This window comes from Pavona decussata, unplaced genomic scaffold (genome assembly GCF_977016875.1).
Source record: "Pavona decussata unplaced genomic scaffold, jaPavDecu1.1 SCAFFOLD_38, whole genome shotgun sequence".
In the NCBI taxonomy this organism is placed as follows: Eukaryota; Metazoa; Cnidaria; class Anthozoa; order Scleractinia; family Agariciidae; genus Pavona; species Pavona decussata.
The window spans coordinates 6,220,001-6,241,964 of NW_028145460.1; the positions used below are offsets into that span (position 1 = coordinate 6,220,001).

At 39.6% G+C, this 21,964-nt stretch overlaps 3 protein-coding genes and 2 pseudogenes across 4 annotated transcripts; 1 reads left to right on the plus strand and 4 right to left on the minus strand.

The window, feature by feature from the left end:
- The window catches only part of LOC146483840 (uncharacterized), a 1,214-nt pseudogene extending 1,158 nt beyond the window's left edge, over positions 1–56 (minus strand).
- Positions 57–257: 201 nt separating this feature from the next.
- LOC146483841 (uncharacterized) lies at positions 258–581 on the minus strand. Its single transcript, XM_085105578.1, has one exon. It carries the CDS (start codon positions 579–581, stop codon positions 258–260), a length of 324 nt encoding a protein of 107 aa, XP_084961704.1.
- Positions 582–2,759: 2,178 nt separating this feature from the next.
- Positions 2,760–4,602, plus strand: LOC146483842 (uncharacterized). The gene has a single exon (XM_085105580.1). The coding sequence runs from the start codon at positions 3,325–3,327 to the stop codon at positions 3,904–3,906; it is 582 nt and encodes a 193-aa protein (XP_084961706.1). The 5' UTR covers positions 2,760–3,324; the 3' UTR covers positions 3,907–4,602.
- A 10-nt stretch (positions 4,603–4,612) lies between these two features.
- On the minus strand, positions 4,613–7,589 carry LOC146483843 (uncharacterized). Its single transcript, XM_085105579.1, has 2 exons — positions 5,190–7,589; positions 4,613–5,156 (listed from the first exon to the last, which is right to left on the minus strand). The coding sequence occupies exon 1, from the start codon at positions 7,319–7,321 to the stop codon at positions 6,725–6,727; it is 597 nt and encodes a 198-aa protein (XP_084961705.1). The 5' UTR covers positions 7,322–7,589; the 3' UTR covers positions 4,613–5,156; positions 5,190–6,724.
- Positions 7,590–10,637: 3,048 nt separating this feature from the next.
- LOC146483844 (uncharacterized) lies at positions 10,638–20,329 on the minus strand (annotated as a pseudogene). The gene is made up of 4 exons (XR_014863845.1): positions 20,077–20,329; positions 16,883–17,542; positions 15,667–16,215; positions 10,638–14,822 (listed from the first exon to the last, which is right to left on the minus strand). The product of XR_014863845.1 is annotated as an uncharacterized LOC146483844 (transcript).
- Between the last annotated feature and the right edge of the window lie 1,635 nt (positions 20,330–21,964).

The following is a 21,964-nucleotide window of genomic DNA, read 5'->3' on the forward strand; positions in this document are numbered from 1 at the left end:
AACGAACTATGCCCCAGTAACTCAGCTCTCTCCTCGAACTCCCTCACCATTTCCATAGCCGGATCTTTGTTCTCATAAAATCTAACCGCTGCTTTGATCTTGGTCACTTTATACTCCGTTTCTACCGCACGTAAGCCTCTCCCGCCCTTTTCACTTGGGAGGTACAACAGGGACGTAGAGCCACCAGGGTGTTTCCCGCCGTTCTCCACAACAATCTTGCGCGCTTCCCTGTCTATGGTCTTCAAATCTGTAACCGGCTAGCGCTGAGTCCACATCAGGTAACCCAACACAGGCAGGGCAAATTGATTAGATGCCACAACCCGATTATAGTCTGAGAGGGGACTGGACCAGATGACTGACAATCGGCGCAGGTACTCTCTTGCTGCCAACTCAAATGCCATCTTCTCTTCCTGAACTAAGGTTTCAAGAACACCCAGAAACTTGTACGTTCTGCCTTCCTCAAGAGTTGGTAGCCTTTCTCCAGCTAGATCTCTTCCAGAACTCTCCTGGGAGTGGACCTCTCTCCTTATATGGACAACTGCACATTTCCTTGGGTTCCATTGAAGTCCAATGTCTTCCATAGCAGCTTGTGTCGACTCCAGAACACGGTTCAGCTTACTTTCGGACGCAGCAAATACCTTGAGATCATCAATATACAACAAATCAGTTACTCTGGCGCTGATCGGTGTCGATAGCTAGTATCCCTCGGAGGCGCTAATCTTCCAGGCAACGGGGTTCAAACAGATCGTAAACAGCCTTGGGCAGAGCGCATCTCCCTGTGGTAAACCCTTCTTAAACACAATCGGCTCAGAGACTTCCTGTCCATGCGCTGTGTTAGCCACGATTCTCGTATTCCAGCTCTTACTCAATTTACAGATCACCTCACACAACCACCTCGGGAACCTATGCAGCACCATCATCTCACCTAACCACTCATGATCTACCGAGTCGTATGCCTTCTTCACATCAACCCATGCCATACTCAAATTACGCCTTCTTCTCTGACAATCCAATGTCACCACCCTATCAATCAATAGGTTATCTACCGTTCCGCTACAGCCCTTCTTAGCACCCTTCTGTGACCCTTCCATCAAGCCATGCTCTCCGACATGCTGATCTGTAGGACCAAGCAATAGAACGGTTTCTAAAATCGCCTTCACAGGGATGGATCTGAGTGTAAAAATAGGCTGATGATTCTAAAAGCTCGCGTGCATCTGAGCTGAGGGTGTTAGGCTGTTCATCCGGAACAGGTTCACGTTCTTCCATATGCAAATTCTGGTCTTCTGTTTTTGCATTTTGAACACACTCGACAGATTCTTCGTTCCTTCCGCGCTCTCTTGTTGCAATACTTTTGCTTATTTTCTGTCTAACATCATTTAATGTTTTCTCAAGTTTTGCCGCTTGGCCTTTTGATTCTGCTCCGAGAGATTGAGATAACCATATCCCTTCTCTTCCCACAGCCCTTTCATGATCCGCATATAGCCTTTCCTTCTCCCATTGTCAAAGCGCGGTGGATTTTCCGAGTTTACCAATAACTGGGCCTCCTTTTTACACTCCAGAATGTCACTGTTCGCTGCCTCACTCCACTTTATCCTTCCGTTTATTCGCTGAAGTCTCTCCCGCGCTCCATTACCCGCCATGATGGTCTCAAAATTGATAAACTCAAAATCAAAACTAAACCACTTAGTAAATTCGCTTGTTCAGAGACACCGAACTGTCCTGCAGTACGCCAGACAACTTCACAAGTATTTACCGTACTTCTCTGTATGTATTTTAGTGCTCTGAACTCGGCTTACTTTTAGTTGGAACGAATTTTATCAAGAGCGATAAGACACGTCTGACCTACTCGCCGCCATATTATGAGTATCATTATTATTATTATCATTATTATAATTATTATAATTCTTCTTCTTCTTCTTCTTCTTCTTCTTCTTCTTCTTCTTCTTCTTCTTCTTATTATTATTATTATTATTATTATTATTATTATTATTATTAATATTATTATCGACAATGTTTAAAATGAGAGGCTATGCGCTACTGTTGCGATGGTAATAGTTGTTGCTTGGAAACCAATGAAAAATTAGCTTTGCTAATATGTTGAAAGGATGATGTAGTATGAAGGAGATCGAAGTTTATCCTCTATGCGAGATCAGTGTAATTTCAAAACTTCCACCCTAAGTCCAGAAAAACTGCTGCGAGCCTCCTTAAAAATTTACTGTCAGTCAGGAAACACGTGCTTATGTGTTTGATAATTTTGAAAGACAAGCAGACGAAAAAAAGTGTTTTGTTAACGCGTGGAACGTGTTTAGTCTTTTTGTGTGTTATAAATTTGTCTTATTGTCCTTACTGCAACCACTATCTTTATCAGGATGAGCTAAATACGCGTCTACTTTTCTTTGTTTTGTCCAAGGTTTCTGTTTTCTTCCCAGTTTCACTTTTTTTGTTTTGCAGTTCGTTTTTCGTCTTCATCTTTTTTCATTAGGTGGTCTGTGCGCTCCTTCACGTTCTCACTTTTCACTCAACGCAAACTCTTTTGTATGCTGTTTGTTCATGGTAAACAGAAACCCTAATTTGTTGAGGAAATTGTTAAAAAAAACACGCAAGCCTTCGAACGTTTTAATCACATGAAAGCAGTGAATCTAAAAGCATCATCTTGGATAAGCTGATTAAATATTTATTTTCTTTTTGGAAGATTTCTTGGCAAGATGACAATTTCACTTTCTTGAAATGACGAAATACATGTTCATAAGTTTCCAACTTTATAAGTAAATGAAAATCCGTAGTATACTGATTTAGATCGAGAATAGCTACCGGATAAAAGGCTACCAGAAAAGCAATGTAGTTGTAATAAGCTTTTTCTTCAGCAATACATGTCAATCAATTCTATCAGCGATAAAGAGAACTTAAAAAAAAAAAAAGCTGTGCACTGATTGTGGTGTCGTTAATACTGACAGTCGAGTTGTGGCTTTGACTGAAACGTTTTCAAGCAATCAGATGTTGGCATTTAATCTCACGCAGAACATGCTATCAGTGCTCGTTAAAAGGTATTTTCATTAAGTTTACTCATTTTGTTTATTACAAGTTCTCCGCATGGCTTCACCGAATTCCCACAATCAATAATGAATTGACCACTAACGAAAAAACAGTGCCTTTCCACCACAAGCAAAGATACATTAGGCAAGACTGTACTATGTATAAAATTTGGATTGTGATTCGCGTTTCTTTTGCAATTAGCCCGGTTATTTGGTGGTTAGAAATGTTTACACGGTATGTGAAAGACTCCAGCAAGCGAAACAACGCAAAGAAAGAGACTTTGAATTTTGAATGAACGCAAAGCGATTCATTAATAAAGTGTCAAAAGGGAGCATGGATGCTAGTGACGACGTTTCTCCAAGAGAAAAATTACACAGAATCCGCGGAGGAAGACTCGGCATAAAAACTTTCTCCGAAGACAACGCTGCGTTGAAAGAAACCGATGTAGAGGGCAAATCCGCCCTTGCTCCTTTCATCCATAACAGCGAGAAAGCTATGCAAAACAGCGAAGATGCCCAAGTTTGTCAACGCCGTCAAAAGAGTAAACTTTTTCGCGGCAGCAAGAAACTGTCAAGGAATATGTGGGCAAGCATGGATCAGGAGAAAGTCGCCAGGAAAAACAGAGTCTTGAAATCTGAAAAATCTGTGGATGACACCACGTTTCTGTTCGGAAAAAAAATCGAGGATCGTGGTACCCAGTTCGATGTATTGCCCGAGGATGTTTGTGTTGAGTCATTCGATAATAAGCTAAGACGAGGAAGCATCTGTGAAGAGATAGAGAAGGAGATATTCAGTCAAGATGGAATTAGCTTGCATGAGATGCGTAAAGCTATGGTTGTAGAGGAAACTTTGAAGGATAGGTTTTTCATGTGACAAAAACAAAAAAATCGGCGAGAGACTCGATCATGAACCGAACTGGAGTTGGAAACTGAACGACATGTACAAAACTGGTACATACGCGCGATGAATTTTAAAGATTATATTCGACTGAACATGTTCCTGTTGCCCAAGAATTTCACAGTATTAATATCGATCTATACGGCTAATGCCTTAAATTTTTACGAGGCCTGTCGACATCTTTTAAGGTTTACATTAAGCTGGCCAAAATTAATCCGTTTCTTAAAAGACATAACTCGCCTTTTTTCAACATAGACATATGGTGATAATGTATTCTACCGTAATTTGAATTTGAATTAATAAGTTGGGCTGGAAGTTATTTTGTTTTCAAAGCTTTTGTACAAGACGCATGAATATCAAGAAAGTTGTATGCCCACGGGATGTAGCCATTCGTTTTCACACGCCCAAGTTGTTTTGGCGAAATGTAAGCCCACACTCGGAATAATTTAACACGTTCGGCTTTTCGCATTTAAAGCAAAAACAAGAATCATAGTCCTAGAAAAGCTGTAATGACAATAATAATAAGAATCAGATACATGAGCCATGCGCGCGAGATAATGATCTCATGAGTAGGCTCCACTGATATCCATATCTTCTGATGAGTCGAATTTTTCTCAGTGAATTTTCCAAGTATACAAGCCATTGCGAACATACAATAGTCAGGCCGAGATTACATACGTCACTATAAAAATAGTATTCGCGTTTTTTTCAATGTCAAATGTAGGTGAAATTTTCTGGAGATGAATTCTTGGAGACCGCACCCCAGTTTAGAAAGAGAAAGAAAAAATTCGTCGCCAAGTGTTTACGTCCTCCATAAAACGTGCCATCAGGAAATTTCACGTTCTAGTCGTGCAGTGACAGCAAAGAAGTGTACCAAAAAGTGTAATGCACCTGCGGAGTGTTGTTTTGGTTACAAAACCTATTGCTTTTTTGACGTTCTCGATGCCGTCGCCGTCGCGTTGCCAAAACTCTCTACTAAATTAGGAGAACTTCGTGTTTTCCAAGTATTTTCAGTTGTATTTGCAGTAGGCGAGAAAAACATCGAGGCTAAGTCGACAGGTAGTATCAGATAGCTCAGAATGATATACCGATATCTTTTAAATTAAAATGTATATAATTTTCATTTATCATATCATCCCATCAATTCTATTGTGATTACTTGTTCATTGATAATGAAGTTTTCGTTTCTTAAGATAATTTAGTATTGTTCCGGTTTGGCTTTAGCCCTGCACTTACTATTCCGGAAAAATTTTGAAAACACCCTTTTTTTCACGGTTTGCGCTCTTCCTTCCATACTAATCCGCCGTTTTCGACCCCCTAAAACGGATCTTTCAAAAAACGCTCTCCAAGATGGAGAAATTTGAAAGCTCTGGCTAGATTGATTACTGTGGACAGCGAAAGCACGGCGCTGACGTCACACATAGGTGGTAATGCGCGTATGCCCTACGTGTATTTATCCTTTCTCCTTTCTGAGCTCGCCGTTTTCAAATTCAGTTTATCCGAGTCAGTGTGGACGGCAAGAACTATACGAAAACGATGGTTTTGGTGGATAGCATCTGGCGTGTTTCAAGCGAAAACGTTGTTTTAAAAAAGTTAGCCCAATTATTGTGAACGGTGCTTTAATCTGACTGATCAGTTTGAATTCATTTTTTATGAAAGTTACCACTTTTTAGAGTAAACATGTTTTCGATGAAACTTCAGTATAGATAACAGACTTCGAACCCGCTAGCTATTGTGGGTGTGATATAAATACAAAAGGGATACAATATAGCGAATTGCAACGTGGCAATAAATAAAGAGCATGCAACTCATTAATTACGAAGAGACGGTGATTCTAATAACTAACGTTTTGTGTGCGTACTTGACCCTATGTGGTCAAATGGAGTTTTGTTGAGGCCATGATTGAGTGTTGTAAATACAGACACAAATTAAAGAAAGCGAATGAGCTCGTTTCCGCATTCGACGTCATACATATCTTTTCCTGAGGGTTTTTTCACAAATTCGTTATCAGTTTCTTGTTTCTTCGCACTAATTCAGGGCGAAAGCTAATAAAGAATATGAGCCATTTGAATAATTTTAGTTCAAAAATGCGAAATATTAAATAATCAAATCCGCGAGACAAGTCAACATTAATAGGAGTGACTATAGTGAAATCAATAGACCTTTATCATACAGCGGCCATGTTGAGTCTCAGGAGAATAAAAAGCTTTGTTTTTGCACGGTAGGCCTCGTACTGAATTCGCGTCTGGCCGAGGCTTGCTAAAACAAAGCTTTTTATTCCCTCGAGACTTAACATGGCCGCCGAGTGATAATTATAAGGGTCTACTAAACGACTACATCGCATGTTCCTCAATGGCGGACGCTTTTAATAGGCTTGCAATGGTAAATTTCTCTATCGCATCGTTCATGTTCTTTCATGACAAACAGCATGTTTCCTTGAATTTAGCCAAACGAATCCCCCAATCGGGTCTGTTGCCAGTCGGTTAAAAAAGGCCACAGATCAGTATAAAAGCCCTTTGTGTAAGTTTGGTCCAAATGTATGGAATTTATCCATATCGTAAGATAAAACAATAAGCTGGTCCGAGAAAAACAACTTTGAATTCTAAGGCTAAAATATGATATATATTCCATAGGGCAGTTTGTAACGTTTGAATAGTGTCCGCCTGCAGGATGTGCGCAGGTATAAGTAGGCCGCGCAGAACTCTCAATAAGTCTTCAACAACATACTCGACTGCAATAATTGCCTCTTGCCCACTTGCGTTGTATTTGGCAGACAAGCCACCCTTCTCTTCTTCTAGAGAAGATGCAAGTTTGATAAATTAACGGCAAGTACGAGATCTCTTCTTTGAGATCTCAACATTCCTCCATGTTGAACGATGCATTTCTCAATCTCGTCGCAAATTGCTTTTCTTCGTGTGTTTGGCGCATGGGCTCTGTAGATGAACTCGTCAGGTTTCAAAATGCTCTCTGGAGAATCATCATCTTCAGTTTCTTCGCTTGTTAAGCCTTTCTCGTCGTGGAAGGCTTTTACAAGGGTCTGTAGCTTGAAGCTCTCCGACAAGTATCCCCCGAGCCCTCGCGTTTTGGAAAATGTTAATTTCAAACCATCGCCGTCTCCTTGCGATTTTGACCCTGTGTGCACGTGGCTTCCATTATTCTTGTCGATGCTCTTTTTGAAGACGTCTGTTTTTGTTTGTATACCATCGAGATCTGATGTAGCATTGACTTCGGTACGGATACAGGAGCTGTTTTCAGGCCAAGCAAGCTTCGAGAAATCTTGATGTTTTTTACAAGAACTTCGACCTGATTTAGATATAGCACGCCCTTGGCTTTGTTGTAACATTTTGTCTCGCAGAATTTGTTCTACTCTTATTGTTCCGTTCAGGTTCATATTTGTCGTAAATGATTATTGATAGAACTGATTTAAATCTTTGTAGGCGTTCCCTTATATTGAGTCATTTGTAATGCAGGCCAATGGGAGACGCCAATGACAGCTCGCATTTTGTGATACAAATCTTTCAAGCAATTTTATCGTTGAATGCGTTTTGAGCGTCCGAATTTTCTTTTTGTGCCATTATTACGATATCATTTATGCAATTATGAGGAATTGCATTTTCTGATTATTTCTCAGAGCTTTAGCTTTCTCAAAAACTTCCATAAAAAATGTGTGGACGTGCTTGCAACTTTGAAGCCTCGTTACATTAAAAATGAAAACCTTTTTCTGTTGTTTACGTAAACGTTTTTTAATTTCTGCTTGAGGCACAATTGGTGACGCAAACATTGGCACGTTTCCGAGAAAATATCTGTCAATGTAATTCAAATTTTAAGATTTACAGAAAAGAAATACTTTAGAATTGGGATAATGGCTTCAGTTTATATGACACGTATGAAGAAGCTTTAAGGATTGAATTCAACAAAGGATTGATTTGCTAAATAATTGCGTTATTTTTCAAATTAACAGGAAAGAACTGGGATTTTCAACAGTGGAAGAAAATTACAATTCAATTCAACCCACCCTACACAAATTCCCATTGAATAATACTTTACGCTGTGATTTCAATCCATTGCAATAGACCATTTTCCGAGTAAAAGCGATGCTTCGTACATAGTTTTTATTATTACCCATTATGAATTATGGAAGTCATTCATATGCGAACGAAACTAATTTTCCGAATTTTATAGGCCACACAAAAAGCTTTGCACGAAGCCTCGCTTTCATGATGAGGTTGAAAGCATTTCGAAAATGGGCTGTTAGCGATGCGGCGTTTAATGAACTATTTGACAGAACTCTGGTCCGCAAACTGAACGATGCAAAGCCATTTATCAGAAAATGCTAAATTAGACGACTTGCCAGTGCAACGAACAGAGCATTTCCTTTTCGATAATGAACCTCATAAAAGCGCTATCTCCCCAGTAGTTGTATTTAAGCGGTTATCGATATTTTTGGTCGCCAATTTATCAGCAAACTTGATACATGATATTATCTCTCAAGCAGTCTTATCATTACCTAAATAATTATATAGATTTGCATTCTGCTTTTACGTACGAGTGGTCCATTTCGTTTTGTTTTCGCACAAGAATCCGAATACCCCTTCATCCTCTCTTGCTTCGCTCCTACTCAAATGAAAGATTGCGCTTAACATCATGTGATTAACTTTTGAAAGCACGAATTATGATTTCATCAGCGATTGGTTACGTCAAACGTGTACTTTAATTTTTACTTTATATTGACAGCTAGTTGGCAGAAAATATATTCCGTATTGGGTGGAGTCGCGAAGCGACGGAGCCCAATACGGAATATATTTTCTCCCAACGCCGTCAATATAAAGTCGTTATGCCATCTCAAAATCGAATTTAGTTTTTTTTTTATCGCGATACTGACATTTTGTTGGAGAGAGTAAACGATAAAGTACAAATCTTGCGCTGATTGAAAGATAAATTCTTACTTCAGTTAAACTGTAGCCATGGTAATATCCGTGCGCGAAATTTTTTCTCGGGGCGGGTTATTTGAATTTTTGGCTTTAATTTTTCCGTCAAAACAAAGAAAATGCAAAAATTTATAGTCCATAAAGATCCTATACCATTGATGAAATAGACGAGCTAGTAGGTTTGAACATTTTACCAGCACATTTTATTGAAAATTTGTTACCGCCGAGACAAAAACAACAACATGAAAACAGTGATGAATAAACCTCACAACCAGAAGCAAGAATAAAAAGAGCAGCCATACTAGTGCCCAAAAACGAAAACAGAGCATTGTTATCCTAGCTTGGATGCCGTGGAGATTTAGAAATTTGAAAGAAACCAAGCGGCGAAGAATGCTATAAAAATTACCGAGTCTGCCGTTCGGCGCTACGACAAAAAGATCAAATTGGCAAACCTGAGCCATGAAAGAGAACGCAGCAGCGCTCTAGGAGCATTTTTTCCTAGAGATGAGACATCAGAATTCCTTTTCCTTTGAAAATGCCATAATTTCTGATTGGAATTTAAGCTCATTGTTATTTACCGTGGCCGCTTTCACACTTGAGAAAGTCTTTTAAGCAAATTTCTCTTCATCGAATTTATAATCACTCTTTTTCGCTTACCTTCAAGAAAAAAGTTGTATCCACTATACCATGGTGCATGTTCACCACAAAAAAAATATATATATATATATTATAAGTGGACCTTGAACAGTGTAAGAAGCTTTGTAAACTCAAATGAAAAGAAATAAACAACACCATCCAACGTCGCATGTTCATTCACAGAAGTAAAATTTTGATCTGTGCGCGCCGAACCCATTTAAGTGCCGTGTTGTTATGCTTACATGACAGTTTTTGAGCCAATCAGAAACCGTCATTTTGAGACGGCAATATCGCAAATTATAATCCATCAAATATTTTCGCTCGCGCGCGATTGGTCTAAACGCCTCACGTGACCGAATATACCGCAGCTAAAACTGGGGAATATCCGTTGATATTCTCCAAGTGATATTCCCCAATTTCAAAAACTTCAAGGCGCGCGTCTTGTTTACAATTAAAATTAATGTCAAGATGGGGGGAACAGTTTGCTTTTGCGACAGAAGAAGAGATAAACCTGCTGGTCGATAAAGCAGTATCAGAAAACAACATACGCTCTAAACGTTTTTGACGGTAATTACAATTAAAATTAATGTCAAGATGGGGGGAACAGTTTGCTTTTGCGACAGAAGAAGAGATAAACCTGCTGGTCGATAAAGCAGTATCAGAAAACAACATACGCTCTAAACGTTTTTGACGGTAAACTGTTCTTAAACGAAATGTTCAAATACTCAAGCTCGTTGCTACATGTTGCGAAAAATATTTGAAGGATAATAACCACAATAGCCTCCATTTGGCTTTAAAAATATGCTCAGATATTTGTCCTTGGACATTATCTGTTCCTCGAAGTTCACAGTTTTCTTCGAGCTTCGCTCTCGGAAAACTGTTCGCTTCTCGGAACAGATAATGTCCGCGGACAAATATCTGAGCATATTTCCGCGCCAAATGGAGGCTATTGTTTATATAAAGGTCGTTTCAGCACAATGGGAAGATCCCCCAGGATCTCGATAATATAAATATGACACTGATTTTGCGTCCTATTGTCATACGTCTTTCTCGCAGTCGCACTGTGTTCTAACTATATATCATGAATTAATTATGCCTTTTTCAAGGATAAGAGTAGATCACGGTGTTTAATTTGAAGCTACGTAAACTCGAAAGTCACTTACTTTTTTTATATTTGCAAAATACAATGCTTACGTTACTTGTAATATACGGGCTACTTACACCACCAACAATACAATATTCTAATTATTATACAATAGTTACATTACTTTCAATACAGGCTACCTACACTACTAACAATTCAGGGCCGGGTTGTTCGAAAGCCGATTAACGCTAATCCACGATTAACGGTTAATCGAAGTTTTCATCTCGCTCGTTTAAAATGGTTTAAAAGGCTAATTTCAAGCTAAAGGGAGAAAAGTCTAAGGCAAAGCTGACGGACAAAAATCTTTTGGGAGAATCTTTATTAATTATTAAGTAAACTCGCATCAAAGTTCACGTTAATCCGGGATTAGCTTAATCGGGCTTTGGACAACTGGGCCCAGTACTCTACCTGCAATTCAATACATTTCGCTTCAAACATGCAATTACTTGGGGCGCTTACCATTAAACAGAACTGGCCGGCCAGAGAGAACTGGTTCTCACTGGACGAAAAGGCCAGTCCACGCGATCCCGCGCGTGGGTTTTACGTGGATTACGCGCAGGGTCAAAAGAAAACAATATGGCGGATGTAGCGGGTTCCTTTTGGATCACTTCTCCGCATGTTTTTTTCTGAGTTTCTCTTCTCAGTTCTGACTAATGGTAAGCGCTCTTAGATTACAAAAGTCACTATATTTTATTAGTCCTCGGCGGACTATAGGGTTACAGTCGGTGCCACTCTTGAATTTCTTCTTTGGGAAGGCCGAGGCTTTCAGTAAGTGGTCATTTCTTTTTTTGGGAACATTTTGGCATGAACATGTTTTTCGCCCGTGTCACATGTGACGTTGCCGTAGCAAAAAACCTGGCTTAGATAGGTAACTCTATTCTCGTAACCAGATCTCCCACGGTCAGGCGGAACTGCAGAGTGAGATCTGGGTACGAGATAAAGGTCAGTCCACTAAAATGTTCAGATAATCATATAGCGAGTTCTCTGTTTTGCAATTTTTTTGTGTTATTTCCTTTTCTAGTCATTTTAGTCCATTCTTTCTGATTTCAATTAATTTTGGCCGACTGAAGTGATTTTCATGTTTAGGAATCGAAAAATCCGGTGATACACAAATAAATGACGTCATATGGCATAATAATATTCACATGACCAATTGTTATCTTGTAGAAGAAACAATGGGCTATCTATAAACAAATCTCGACGCTTCCCTTGACGAAAATCGAGACTAGTCTGGGGAAAACAAAACTCTCTCCCTCGGAACTAGTCCTAATATGAACTGCAGACAAGAATAACTGGAACGTAAATTTCTCAAGTTCATTAATAATTCATCAAGAGGTAACAAAGAAACCACTACTGTGACCGTGGTTTGGATATGTGTTCCTAATTACTATATTAACATTCTGCCAACTTTAGCCTTGAATTTCCGCCAGAAATATTGATCATTTGAGAAGCCATATCAAACACTCGAAAGTTGTTTTATCAAATATCCAAACACTGAGAAGTAGGTTGAAAAAACGAGGCGCAGCCGATTTTTTTTTTTTAACGACTTCTGATGAAACACACCTTCTCGCGTTTGATATATTTGATATATTACTTCACATATTTTTACTTTGTAAGTGAATTCTGGGGGCTACATTCACGAAACCCTTCCTAACTTACGAAGATGAGTCCCAAGTATTGTACCTTGACAATAGTCTACTATTAGAATAACAACAGACTATTATTAAGAAACAATCATTTACTAGGATACATCTTATCTTAAGGACGGTGCCTACTTTTGTTACTGTGCATACATTCTGCACATCTCGATATAATCGGGTTTCCTTCGGGTGATGCCCAGTAATACAGGGATATTTTTGAACGGTTTAAAACTATGCGAAGAAAGCAGAAGTTAGCAAGTGCTCTTGGTATCCAAGAAGAAAATTGGGAGTTGCCATGCGTTTTCGGAGATACTAATGCTTCAATTTGGACGAAAACGCCATGCATACATTGCTTTGCATTTTACTGCTCTTTAGAATAATTGTAGTTTAATTATATCTAAAAAATGCCCCGCTACCCCCAGTTTTCTCTCTGGATTCCAGTAGCCTATACTAAGATCTTCTTTTCCCGCAGTCATAAACTGTGCAAAAACACTTCTGTATTAGGAGGCACCGTCGTTAAAAGGGCTTTGTGAATCTGTTTCAAAAATTCCTGGTTGTTACCAAGCAGAAAGTTTCGTTTTTATTTTTGCCGCTTTGTTTTAACTTGGTTTAATTTGCTTGGTTTGCTTTATACATCTGCTTAAGGACTGTGCCTACTTTTGTTACTGCGCATACGTTCTGCGCATCTCGAGATACTCAGGTTTCCTTTGGGTGGTGCCTGCTAATACAGGGATATTTTTGTGTGGTTTAAAAGTATGCGGAGAAAGCAGAACTTAGCAAGTGCTTTTGGTATCCAAAAAGAAAAGTGGGGGTAACCATGCATACTAAAGATAATATAGCCTCAATTGAGAAAAAAAAAAGCCATACATTGCTTTGTATTTTTCTGTTTTTTTTTTAGAACGATTTTTACTTAATTATCTGTAAAAAATGCGTGGTTACCCCCAATTTTCTTTTTGGATTTCAATAGCCCTTGCTTAGATCGGCTTTCCCTGCATAGTCATAATCCACACAAAAATACTTCTTTATTAGTAGGCACCGTCCTTAAGATACTTTCTGCCAAAAAGTCAGCGTTAAACAAAGCTGTGTCTAACTATATTGTTTTGTCACTGAATAAACTTTGCTTCATATTGCTAACATGGTGTATGAATGAGCAACATCCCTTCGCGATTTTAAAAGACAAACTACGCCAACAGCGTCAGCACAATTCTTCTACAATGGGCTACTATACAATATAATAACGACAAACCTCCTATTATCTTAACTACTAATCAGTGTAAAATGTAAATGTCCTTCATGTGGATTTTAAAGTGTTCAAAAAGTTGCGTCTTATAGTCTCTCTTACATGGGTGGGCCACAGTCTATGAGACTGCTCGGTTGAGGGTTTCATCGTAATACTGCATGATATAGAGATGAGGGGCGGTGAATATACATGCATGGATGTTAAACATATCTCCAGGTTTATTTCGAGTGTTTCTATTGTGAACCACTCAATGCGTGGACAATCCATCGGAGCATGGGGCTAAGCGGCCTTTACTTACATCTACATCTACATGCATGAGTCTGGGTAGTACAGGGGACGACAATCGAGAAATATAACCTGAACAGATCTCACTTTTCTTTCAAAGTTAAACTTTTTACCGAAAAGAACAACATTTCAAGAAACGTTTTGGTTGTCTTTCGAAGTACTTGTTTTCTACAGACATGCTTTTATTTTGACCCCTAAAATGAACAAGTTAATTTTACGATCATACAGAAAAAAATATGGCCTGGCACGGAACCCTAAGTTATGCCTGCAGTGCCGTTCAAAAATAAAAAAAAAATCTCCAAATGTTTTCCGCATCGGTTTGGCATTCATACAGGGATAAAATGCGCATAGTTTTTCTAATGTAAAAACCTGCAGGAAATTTTAGTTCCCAAGCCATTAAATGTGAAATTATTGATTTTAAGACTCGTCAGCAGTCGCTAACTTGTTGTAAGTTTGGTAAGGTTGGCTTGCATTTGCCTTCCTTGCAGACGCTCTTTTGGCTCGTCACGCAATCTTTCCTCCAGATTGCGTGACGAGCCAAAAGAGCGTTTGCGAGGAAGGCTAGCTTGTATCGCATCATAATATCCAAAGTACCTGTTCATTTGCGTTTAATACAACGTTTAAGAGATTTGAAATCGGAAATTGAGTTGCATATAAGTGAATACTAGAAAGAGGTCTTACTCCAGTCATGTGCAAACTTCATTTTCTCTCCTCCTTTTAGACGCATTCCACACTTGCATCCTCTCTATGGCTACAGTTTTCTGTTCCCCATCCTGCATGCGCACAATCAAACAGTGAACCCTCATTTCCATTACACTTGACATCATCCATCCAGGTAGGATCAGAACCTTGACCGTATTTTGCAGAACCAGGAGCTGACGAGGCCCTAGAGAATCCCAGCTGACGACAAACCACGTTGGCATCCTTGATATCCCAATCATCATCACATACCGTGCCCCAGGTTCCACCGTAATAAACTTCAACGCGGCCATAACTAGCTCCACCGTTTGCCAAACGAACTGAAAAACAGTGATGTGTCAACTTTAGATGGTGTAACTTGTTAATCTCAATTATAAGTGGTTGACAGCTTCCGAGTCAGCGGGGACTTCTGAATCTAGTGTGGCCACAAAGGGGCTTTAATTTATGACTTAGTAAAATCGTGTATTGAGAAACATAGGGACCGTTTTTTAGTGGCGATCTACGTTCATCTCCCGTAATGAAATTGTTATAGGTCTGTTCACGGTTATAAGGGTTACTATATAGCTAACCGCTGTTTCTCCTAGCTATCACTTGTGCCGAGAGAAGATAGGAAAGTACGAGGCAAACGGTCTTTTAACTAGTTTTAAGAAGAGTAAGACAAGTGTATGATAGCGAAGGATCCCCTAAAAGAATTAAGAGCCCCCCTCCTATTTAAGAGAAGGGAGGGGACTCATTAGCGAGGATAAGTCAGCTGCGATCTTATGCTTTGCATGGAAAAGATGCAAATAAACGCTTTTGCGGTTTTGTACTGAGAAAAACGCCTTTTGTGATGTTCGATTTGTGAGAAGCGATTGTAGAACAGTCAATTTTCAAGATGTTATTTTTCTAGGAAGGGTTGTAAGAATGGTTCTAATTAATGGATAAGGGAATGCCCTGCTAAAAGAACACTCGACCACGTGCAGTGGGAACGTAACTGGAGGATAGTGATAATTCGTACTGAAGAGAAAGCAATGAAATGACAAGTCTCTGGTGACTGTGTCTCTGATCGCAGAGTTTCGGCTGATGATGGAAGTCGTATTAAAGATTCAAGTTAATAATCATCCAATGGACGAGTGACCTGTGTTACCTCGTTACTTAACCGTAGTTTATGCGAACTTAACTTACCTTTTGCATGGACCTCAACGTAGGTTCCAGACGTCGCTACCGTACCTGTTTCAGTAATCTTTGCAACGCAGTTGTAATTCCCTGCATCCTCGTTTCTAATGTCTCTTATGACTAAAGCGCCATTAATCTGCTGGTGACTCCGTCCAACTGGCAGTTGTGCTCCTTGTCTTTTCCAGCTGATGACTGGCTGTGGATCACCAGTAGCGCTGCAGTTCAATGTTAAAGTGCCGCCCAAAACTGCAGAAGCTTTAACAGGTGGCTTAACAGTGAACCGAGGAGAAGATATCACAACCAAAAGAGTTTTCTGTACAGCACTTCCTAGCAAGTTAGTGGCGGTACAGACGAAGTCGCCAGAATCATTTTTTTGTACGTTAATAAGTTTTATTACGCTGTTGTTACTCTGCATCCTCCCCCTTGGGAGATTACCAAAAGCTTTGCCCCACGAAATGATCGGTTTAGGATAACCAGTCACGTGACAAGTAGGAAGAGTGGTGGTGCTTCCTTTCAAGACGTACAGCGGTCCCGGATGAAGTGACACAGAAGGACGGACTGCAACAAAGTAGAGATATTCCATAAAATTCAACACATCACATATGTTGTGATGCGCCGATCAATTGGAAAGTTCAACATCCCCCTCCCAGATAACCCCCGGGCATTTTCAAATTCTCGCTTGACAAAGGCGAAATCCTGTCCTTGAAAAACTTCTCAACTCCCCGGCATAAACAAGAAAAAAACCCACGCATGAATTCGGTTATACCAAAAGAACACGACGCATCGCACAAAAGGCGTGTCCTTCCCGGTAGATGTGATATTTCTTGTCAGTTGTTAAAGCTCTTGCGATTGGCTGACAATAGAAAGGTAAAAATTCGTCAAACCAAGGGTTTACTTCACGGTCCCTTGCACAAGCGCAAATGAATTTCAGTTTAACATACGCATACAATAAAAAACTCAAATGAAAACGACTTTAATGATTATCTTTTTAGTACTTCTAACAATGTTTATTAAACTCATTTTTTGCATGAGCGTGTAACAACAAAGGCCCAGATTGTTGGTTACAGGTGTGAACGTTTTATTAAATTGGTCCCAGGCTTGTTGAGTGGTTTTCTACGGTCTTCCGAATTTTGGTATGCCCAAAAAGGGTGAAACTGGAGATAACTTCATTTCTTACTCAAAACACTCGAATTCCTTGAGGTTGATGCTAAATTTAAACTCTTACCATTAACTTCTAATTGGACCACTGCTAGCGCTTTTCCCAGGATGTTTGTCACTGAACATTGATAAACGCCAGAGTCACTTCCTTTTACATTCCGTACACGTAATCTTCCTGCAGAAACTGCTGACTGGCTTATTCTTGACTGATTGTCCAGCTTACTCCAAACCAATTCAGGCTCAGGACTACCACTGGCTGAACAATGAAACGAGGCTGACCCGCCTTCATTGATGGTCAACTTTGTAGGAGAAACAGCAACAGTAGGAGCTGAAATCGATTCACCAGGTTCTCCTTTAGCTCCCGGCATACCTGCAGATCCCTTGTCTCCTTTAGGTCCCACTTCTCCCTAAGGCCCCACAGGTCCCATGATGCCTTGCTTACCACTCTTTCCTGGCGATCCCATAATACCTTGATCTCCCTTGTTTCCGGTTTTTCCTTTCTGGCCTCTCCGGCCACGGAACCCTTTTAGTCCCCTCGGTCCAGGTGGACCGGGAGGGCCTGGGGGACCAGACGAGCACGTGGCACACTTTGAATGGCAGAGATGCGGTTTCAAATCCGAAAAAAATTTGCTCATTTTTTGCATCATTTTCGTTGTGTTTTCAGCCTCTGTGGTATTTGCACCTGCATGACGCCTGTTTCTGTGTTGCAGTGTATAGCGTCGGAGTACTATGAAGGAAAAGAAACAATGAGCCGTATCGAGTCGTTCAAGACCCAAATATTGAGTCATAGACATACAGAAGGACCAAATGAAAACCAAGCCCCGAGTTAAAAAGCAAATGCACCGTGACTTAACCGTATTCAGCACACAACCCCCCCCCCCCCCCCACCACTATCAATGACTTAATTGAAGGGTCACATGACGTGATTTTCTCACTATTCAGTAACACCAAAGGTAGAAGGTTTATCATAGCTTTAGGCCTTAGCGGAGGAGGAGGGGGGGCACTTCGTGGGGCAAATGCGATATTAAAATGTCTACATGGCAAAAGCACGCGCCACGATAATAAAAAAATATATTCTTTTCCATTGAAAATATCCAGGACCAACCACCTCATGCGAAAGGGCAGCTTATTCGTTTTTTTTTTTGTATTTGTAACACTGAGATTTTTAATTTCTTGTACTGACGCAAAAGGTTAACCATTCCTTCTGAGTAAAGGTTTGATTGTAAGAGTAAAAGGTTCAGAACTACAAAAAAAAATTCCCCAACTATATATCTGCATGTTACTAACTACCAGGAGAAAACTAAGGAGCAGAGGGGGAAAGCAGGGGGAGAAGGGGGGGGGGGGGGTTGAGGGGTTTGCAATTATATGTTTGCGTGTTATTTTTTGATATCCATTAAAATGGAAGTCCAATTTCTTGAGTCAAATATCTGAAGGTCGATGAGCAACAGGCCATGAGATCTTGCGACCGCCATTATCGGCTTCTGCCTTTCGGATAATATATCTTTCAAAGGACGCGCAACAAGATCTAATGACGCTCTGTTGTATTTCCATAAATATGAATCGGAAAATGAAAATAGCGTGAAATAAATGAACCTTGAACCTTGAACCTCACTACGCAGACTATAGTTTGAATTTCTCTCGCTTTACAAACCTTTGGAAAAATAAGGGAATACTCGAAGTCTACATATCTCAAGGGCTGGCTAGACTGCGCGCCTCTCATCTGCCTCCCTTAATTTCTCTTGTAATTAGCAAGAAAAAGCTTTAGAACTTGACCTAATCACCGTCGGTTTTCTTTGTCAGAGAAGACAGGAAGCAGGATAAAGATGTAATGTAAAATTCATTTGTTTTAATGTATCAAAACCTACCATTTATTCTGCTCTGTTTTTGTCACGATGTGGGTAACTTCTCACGTTAAGCAACAGTACAGGAAAAACACTGCTTATGAGATTTATTTCACCTGGACGGTCTCCAAGAACTTAAGGATTTTATCCAAGCAACCTCGTTCCCAGGGCTTTTCCCTTCTCGTGGGGCCCGCCCCCCACGAGAAGGGAAAAGCCCTGGGAACGAGGTTGTTATCCAAGGACGCAAATGTTAACTGACTATTCTTTCTGTGCGAAAGTTTCAGTCTTGGAGTGAAGAAATCTGGGTGCAACAGAATCTTTTCTAACCTTCTTTTTAATTTCTCTTTTTTGTTTTTTTTTTGTTTGTTTTCAAATCATCTAAATATGTTCTGAATTAGTAAGAGAAAGTTCTAGATCGTGACCCGATAACCTTCGATTTTCTTAATTGTCACATTAGACAGGAACTCTGCGCGCAGCTGAGTACAGAACACGCACACACTGCGCACTATATTCTGTTTGTTCCTTTACTATTTGAAACGAGTTTTCTGCCCCTTAATACTCTAATTTACTTTCGGTAATCACAGTTCCACATAATAAGCCTTTCTGTAAAAAATCGAGGAAAACGTTACATTTGGCAACACGCTTCAGAGTCTGATACATGAAATAACCGACAGACAAAATGAAAACTGCGTAGTCCTAGTCTTTTCTGTGATGCTGTTAATTATGGTGCTGTATAAAAACTGATTCTGACTTTGGAAAAAATTGGGATGAGACCCTGAAGTGTGGCTAGACAGATAAAAACATTCGTTCTCACGAGAAGTCAGATTCGTGTGGCGCTGTTTATTTTGCCGTACATTCCTTGGTCCGGATGTCTGAATGTGTTCCGCATCACTGAGTAGAATTCTAAGGTGTGATAACTATAGAATTAAGGCCTTTGATATCAGTTATGAGTAGATCTTTCTCGTGGTGATTTTTATCGTCATGAACATTGCTGTTGTGACTTTAATTCTGTGAATTAAATCCTAAAGTTCTATTTTTTTTTTCCTTCTCAAAGAAAAGCTTTGATATTATGAATAGCTATACTTCCCTATGGTAGTGTTCATTGTGCCGGTGTTGAACAAGTTGGTTCTGAGTTTTGAGTCTTTGGATGAAATCGTCAACTGTATCCATTCCTTTCTTGTCAGCTGGCTTTGTTTATTATGCTATATAAGGTATGGTATTGTACTGAATGTAGTCCGCAGACCATTCAATTCTCCCGGAGTAATTCCGATGTTGCGCTTGCCGGGTTACCATGAAAGGTGCCAAACCACAGATTTAGCGTTAAAATTTGCTGGTTAAATCCAAAATGGAACTAAGCTTTTCAGCGTTATTCAAGACGAAACGATAATTCAGTAACCTGCGGAACTTTGCACAAACTTACCAGGGACATTCCTCGTTGTCTTTACGTGCTTTGGGTCGCTTGTTGGCGGCTTATTCTCTGCGACGGCGTTTTCAAGAATATTTAATCTCTCCTTGTGTTTGTTCAACTCCAATTCTACTCTCAAAAATCCGGCGCAGTACAACACGATCGACAAAACCGAAATAAAAGTTGCAAATGAAGGCAAACTCTTCTTCTGAGCGGTCATTTTCGGCGATTTTACCAATACGCAGTTCTTAGAGCAAAGCTCGTTATGTGATATACGTGATACTATGAATTGATCACGAATGTCTATACAGTTTTCAGTTATTTATGTTACTTATCTTATTATCATAGGAGGCAGAGTTCAAACATGTTTTGGCACAGCTTTGGTATCGTGTGGTCTTGAATTTAATAAATTTGTCTCCGACTATAAACTTGTTGAAAGGCAAACGGAGGGTTAAATGGTCTGAATTTAACAATTCTTTTGTCAACTGCTTGCCCGGGGAAGTTAAACAAACACATAAACAGTTCGGTTAACATGTTCACAGATGGCGGTGCGTATTTCGGGGGGAGGGGGAGGGGGGGAGAGGGGTTGGTTGTGGGGGAGGCAAACATTTTCAGTGAACGATCAGTAATTGCGCAACTTTGTTGTAATACCCATTTGTTGTTGTTGTTGTTGCTGCTGCTGTTGTGATTGTTGCAGCTGCCGTGTAACGCTAACCCAGGATATATTTTAAGAATCAAGAGGTTCTAAAAAATAGTGAATGTAAAGGGAGAGGATAACATCTTTAAAACCCTCTTTGTTTCGTCGGTTTAATCTAATTTGGACGATCATAGTATCGCCACAAAACTTTATGAAGCTACTTCACATTTTACCGTTATTAATAGCAAAGGATAGGGTGGGGCTCCTAGTTTCCCGGAACTGTTAACCGATTTCCAGTCGAATCAGACTAACTTAGAATCGGGGAAAAAAAACTGTGTTTAGTTTATAGTTTTATTCCACAAAACAAATCGCGGTAATCAAAATACCCAGTCATTGTTTCTTTTTCTTTGTAAAACATTTTAATGCCTTCTTAGTTAGATTCTTTTTTATGTGTTGACTCATTTCTCAGTTTTTGAGTTTGTTTGCTTGTTTCTATTTTCAAGTAGCTCCAGGTTACAGAAAGTGTTTGTTTTCTGAAAGCTTGACTTTTCCAAGAAACACACAATGCATGGATCAAACGCAGCATATGATTGTTTTTTTTTTTTTTTATTTCATAATATAGCTTTTATTTGATTTTTTTTTTTCAGGAACATCAACAGATATTTTCATAATGTAGTTTTTCTATGACCTTTTTATTCTAGGGATACAGGCGATTTTTTTTTTTTTTTTTTTTTACAAAATAAAGCTTTTATGTGAATTTTTTATTTGAAATTTATACCAGCGACTGTTTTGATTCAGTAGGATAGAAGTTGAAGCGTGTGAGATCAGTTTTGATGCAATACCCTAAACCCTTTTAAAACGCCTGGCTAAACTAGAAAACAATGTTACGAAAACATTGTTGCGGAGGCAAATTTTGCTGCTCGCAAACAAGAAAACGTTTTTGCCTCAGGTCAAGAACATCTTTGCTTCCCGAACACATGTTTTCCTTCCGAAACATGTTTCCCAGTTTAGCCACCATGAAAAAATGCTGACAATGATTCCTAACAATGTTGAGCGTACAACAATGGCTGACGGCAAAGTCGAAGTGGAAGAGCCACAAGCAGGTCATAGAAAAGGGAAAGAAGGAAAGGAATTGGAAGGACGAGGAGATTGAGGCAATCATTACCTTGTATGAGGACAGAGCCTGTTTGTGGGATGTAGCTCATTAAGGCAACATGAATAGGTACGAAAAGGAAGTGGCTTACTGTCAAATCGATAAACAGACAG

Excerpts from the sequence above, each read along its gene's own strand:
- LOC146483841 (XM_085105578.1), bottom strand. The coding sequence starts at position 581 with ATGGAAGACATTGGACTTCAATGGAACCCAAGGAAATGTGCAGTTGTC.
- LOC146483842 (XM_085105580.1), top strand. The coding sequence starts at position 3,325 with ATGAACGCAAAGCGATTCATTAATAAAGTGTCAAAAGGGAGCATGGAT.
- LOC146483843 (XM_085105579.1), bottom strand. The coding sequence starts at position 7,321 with ATGAACCTGAACGGAACAATAAGAGTAGAACAAATTCTGCGAGACAAA.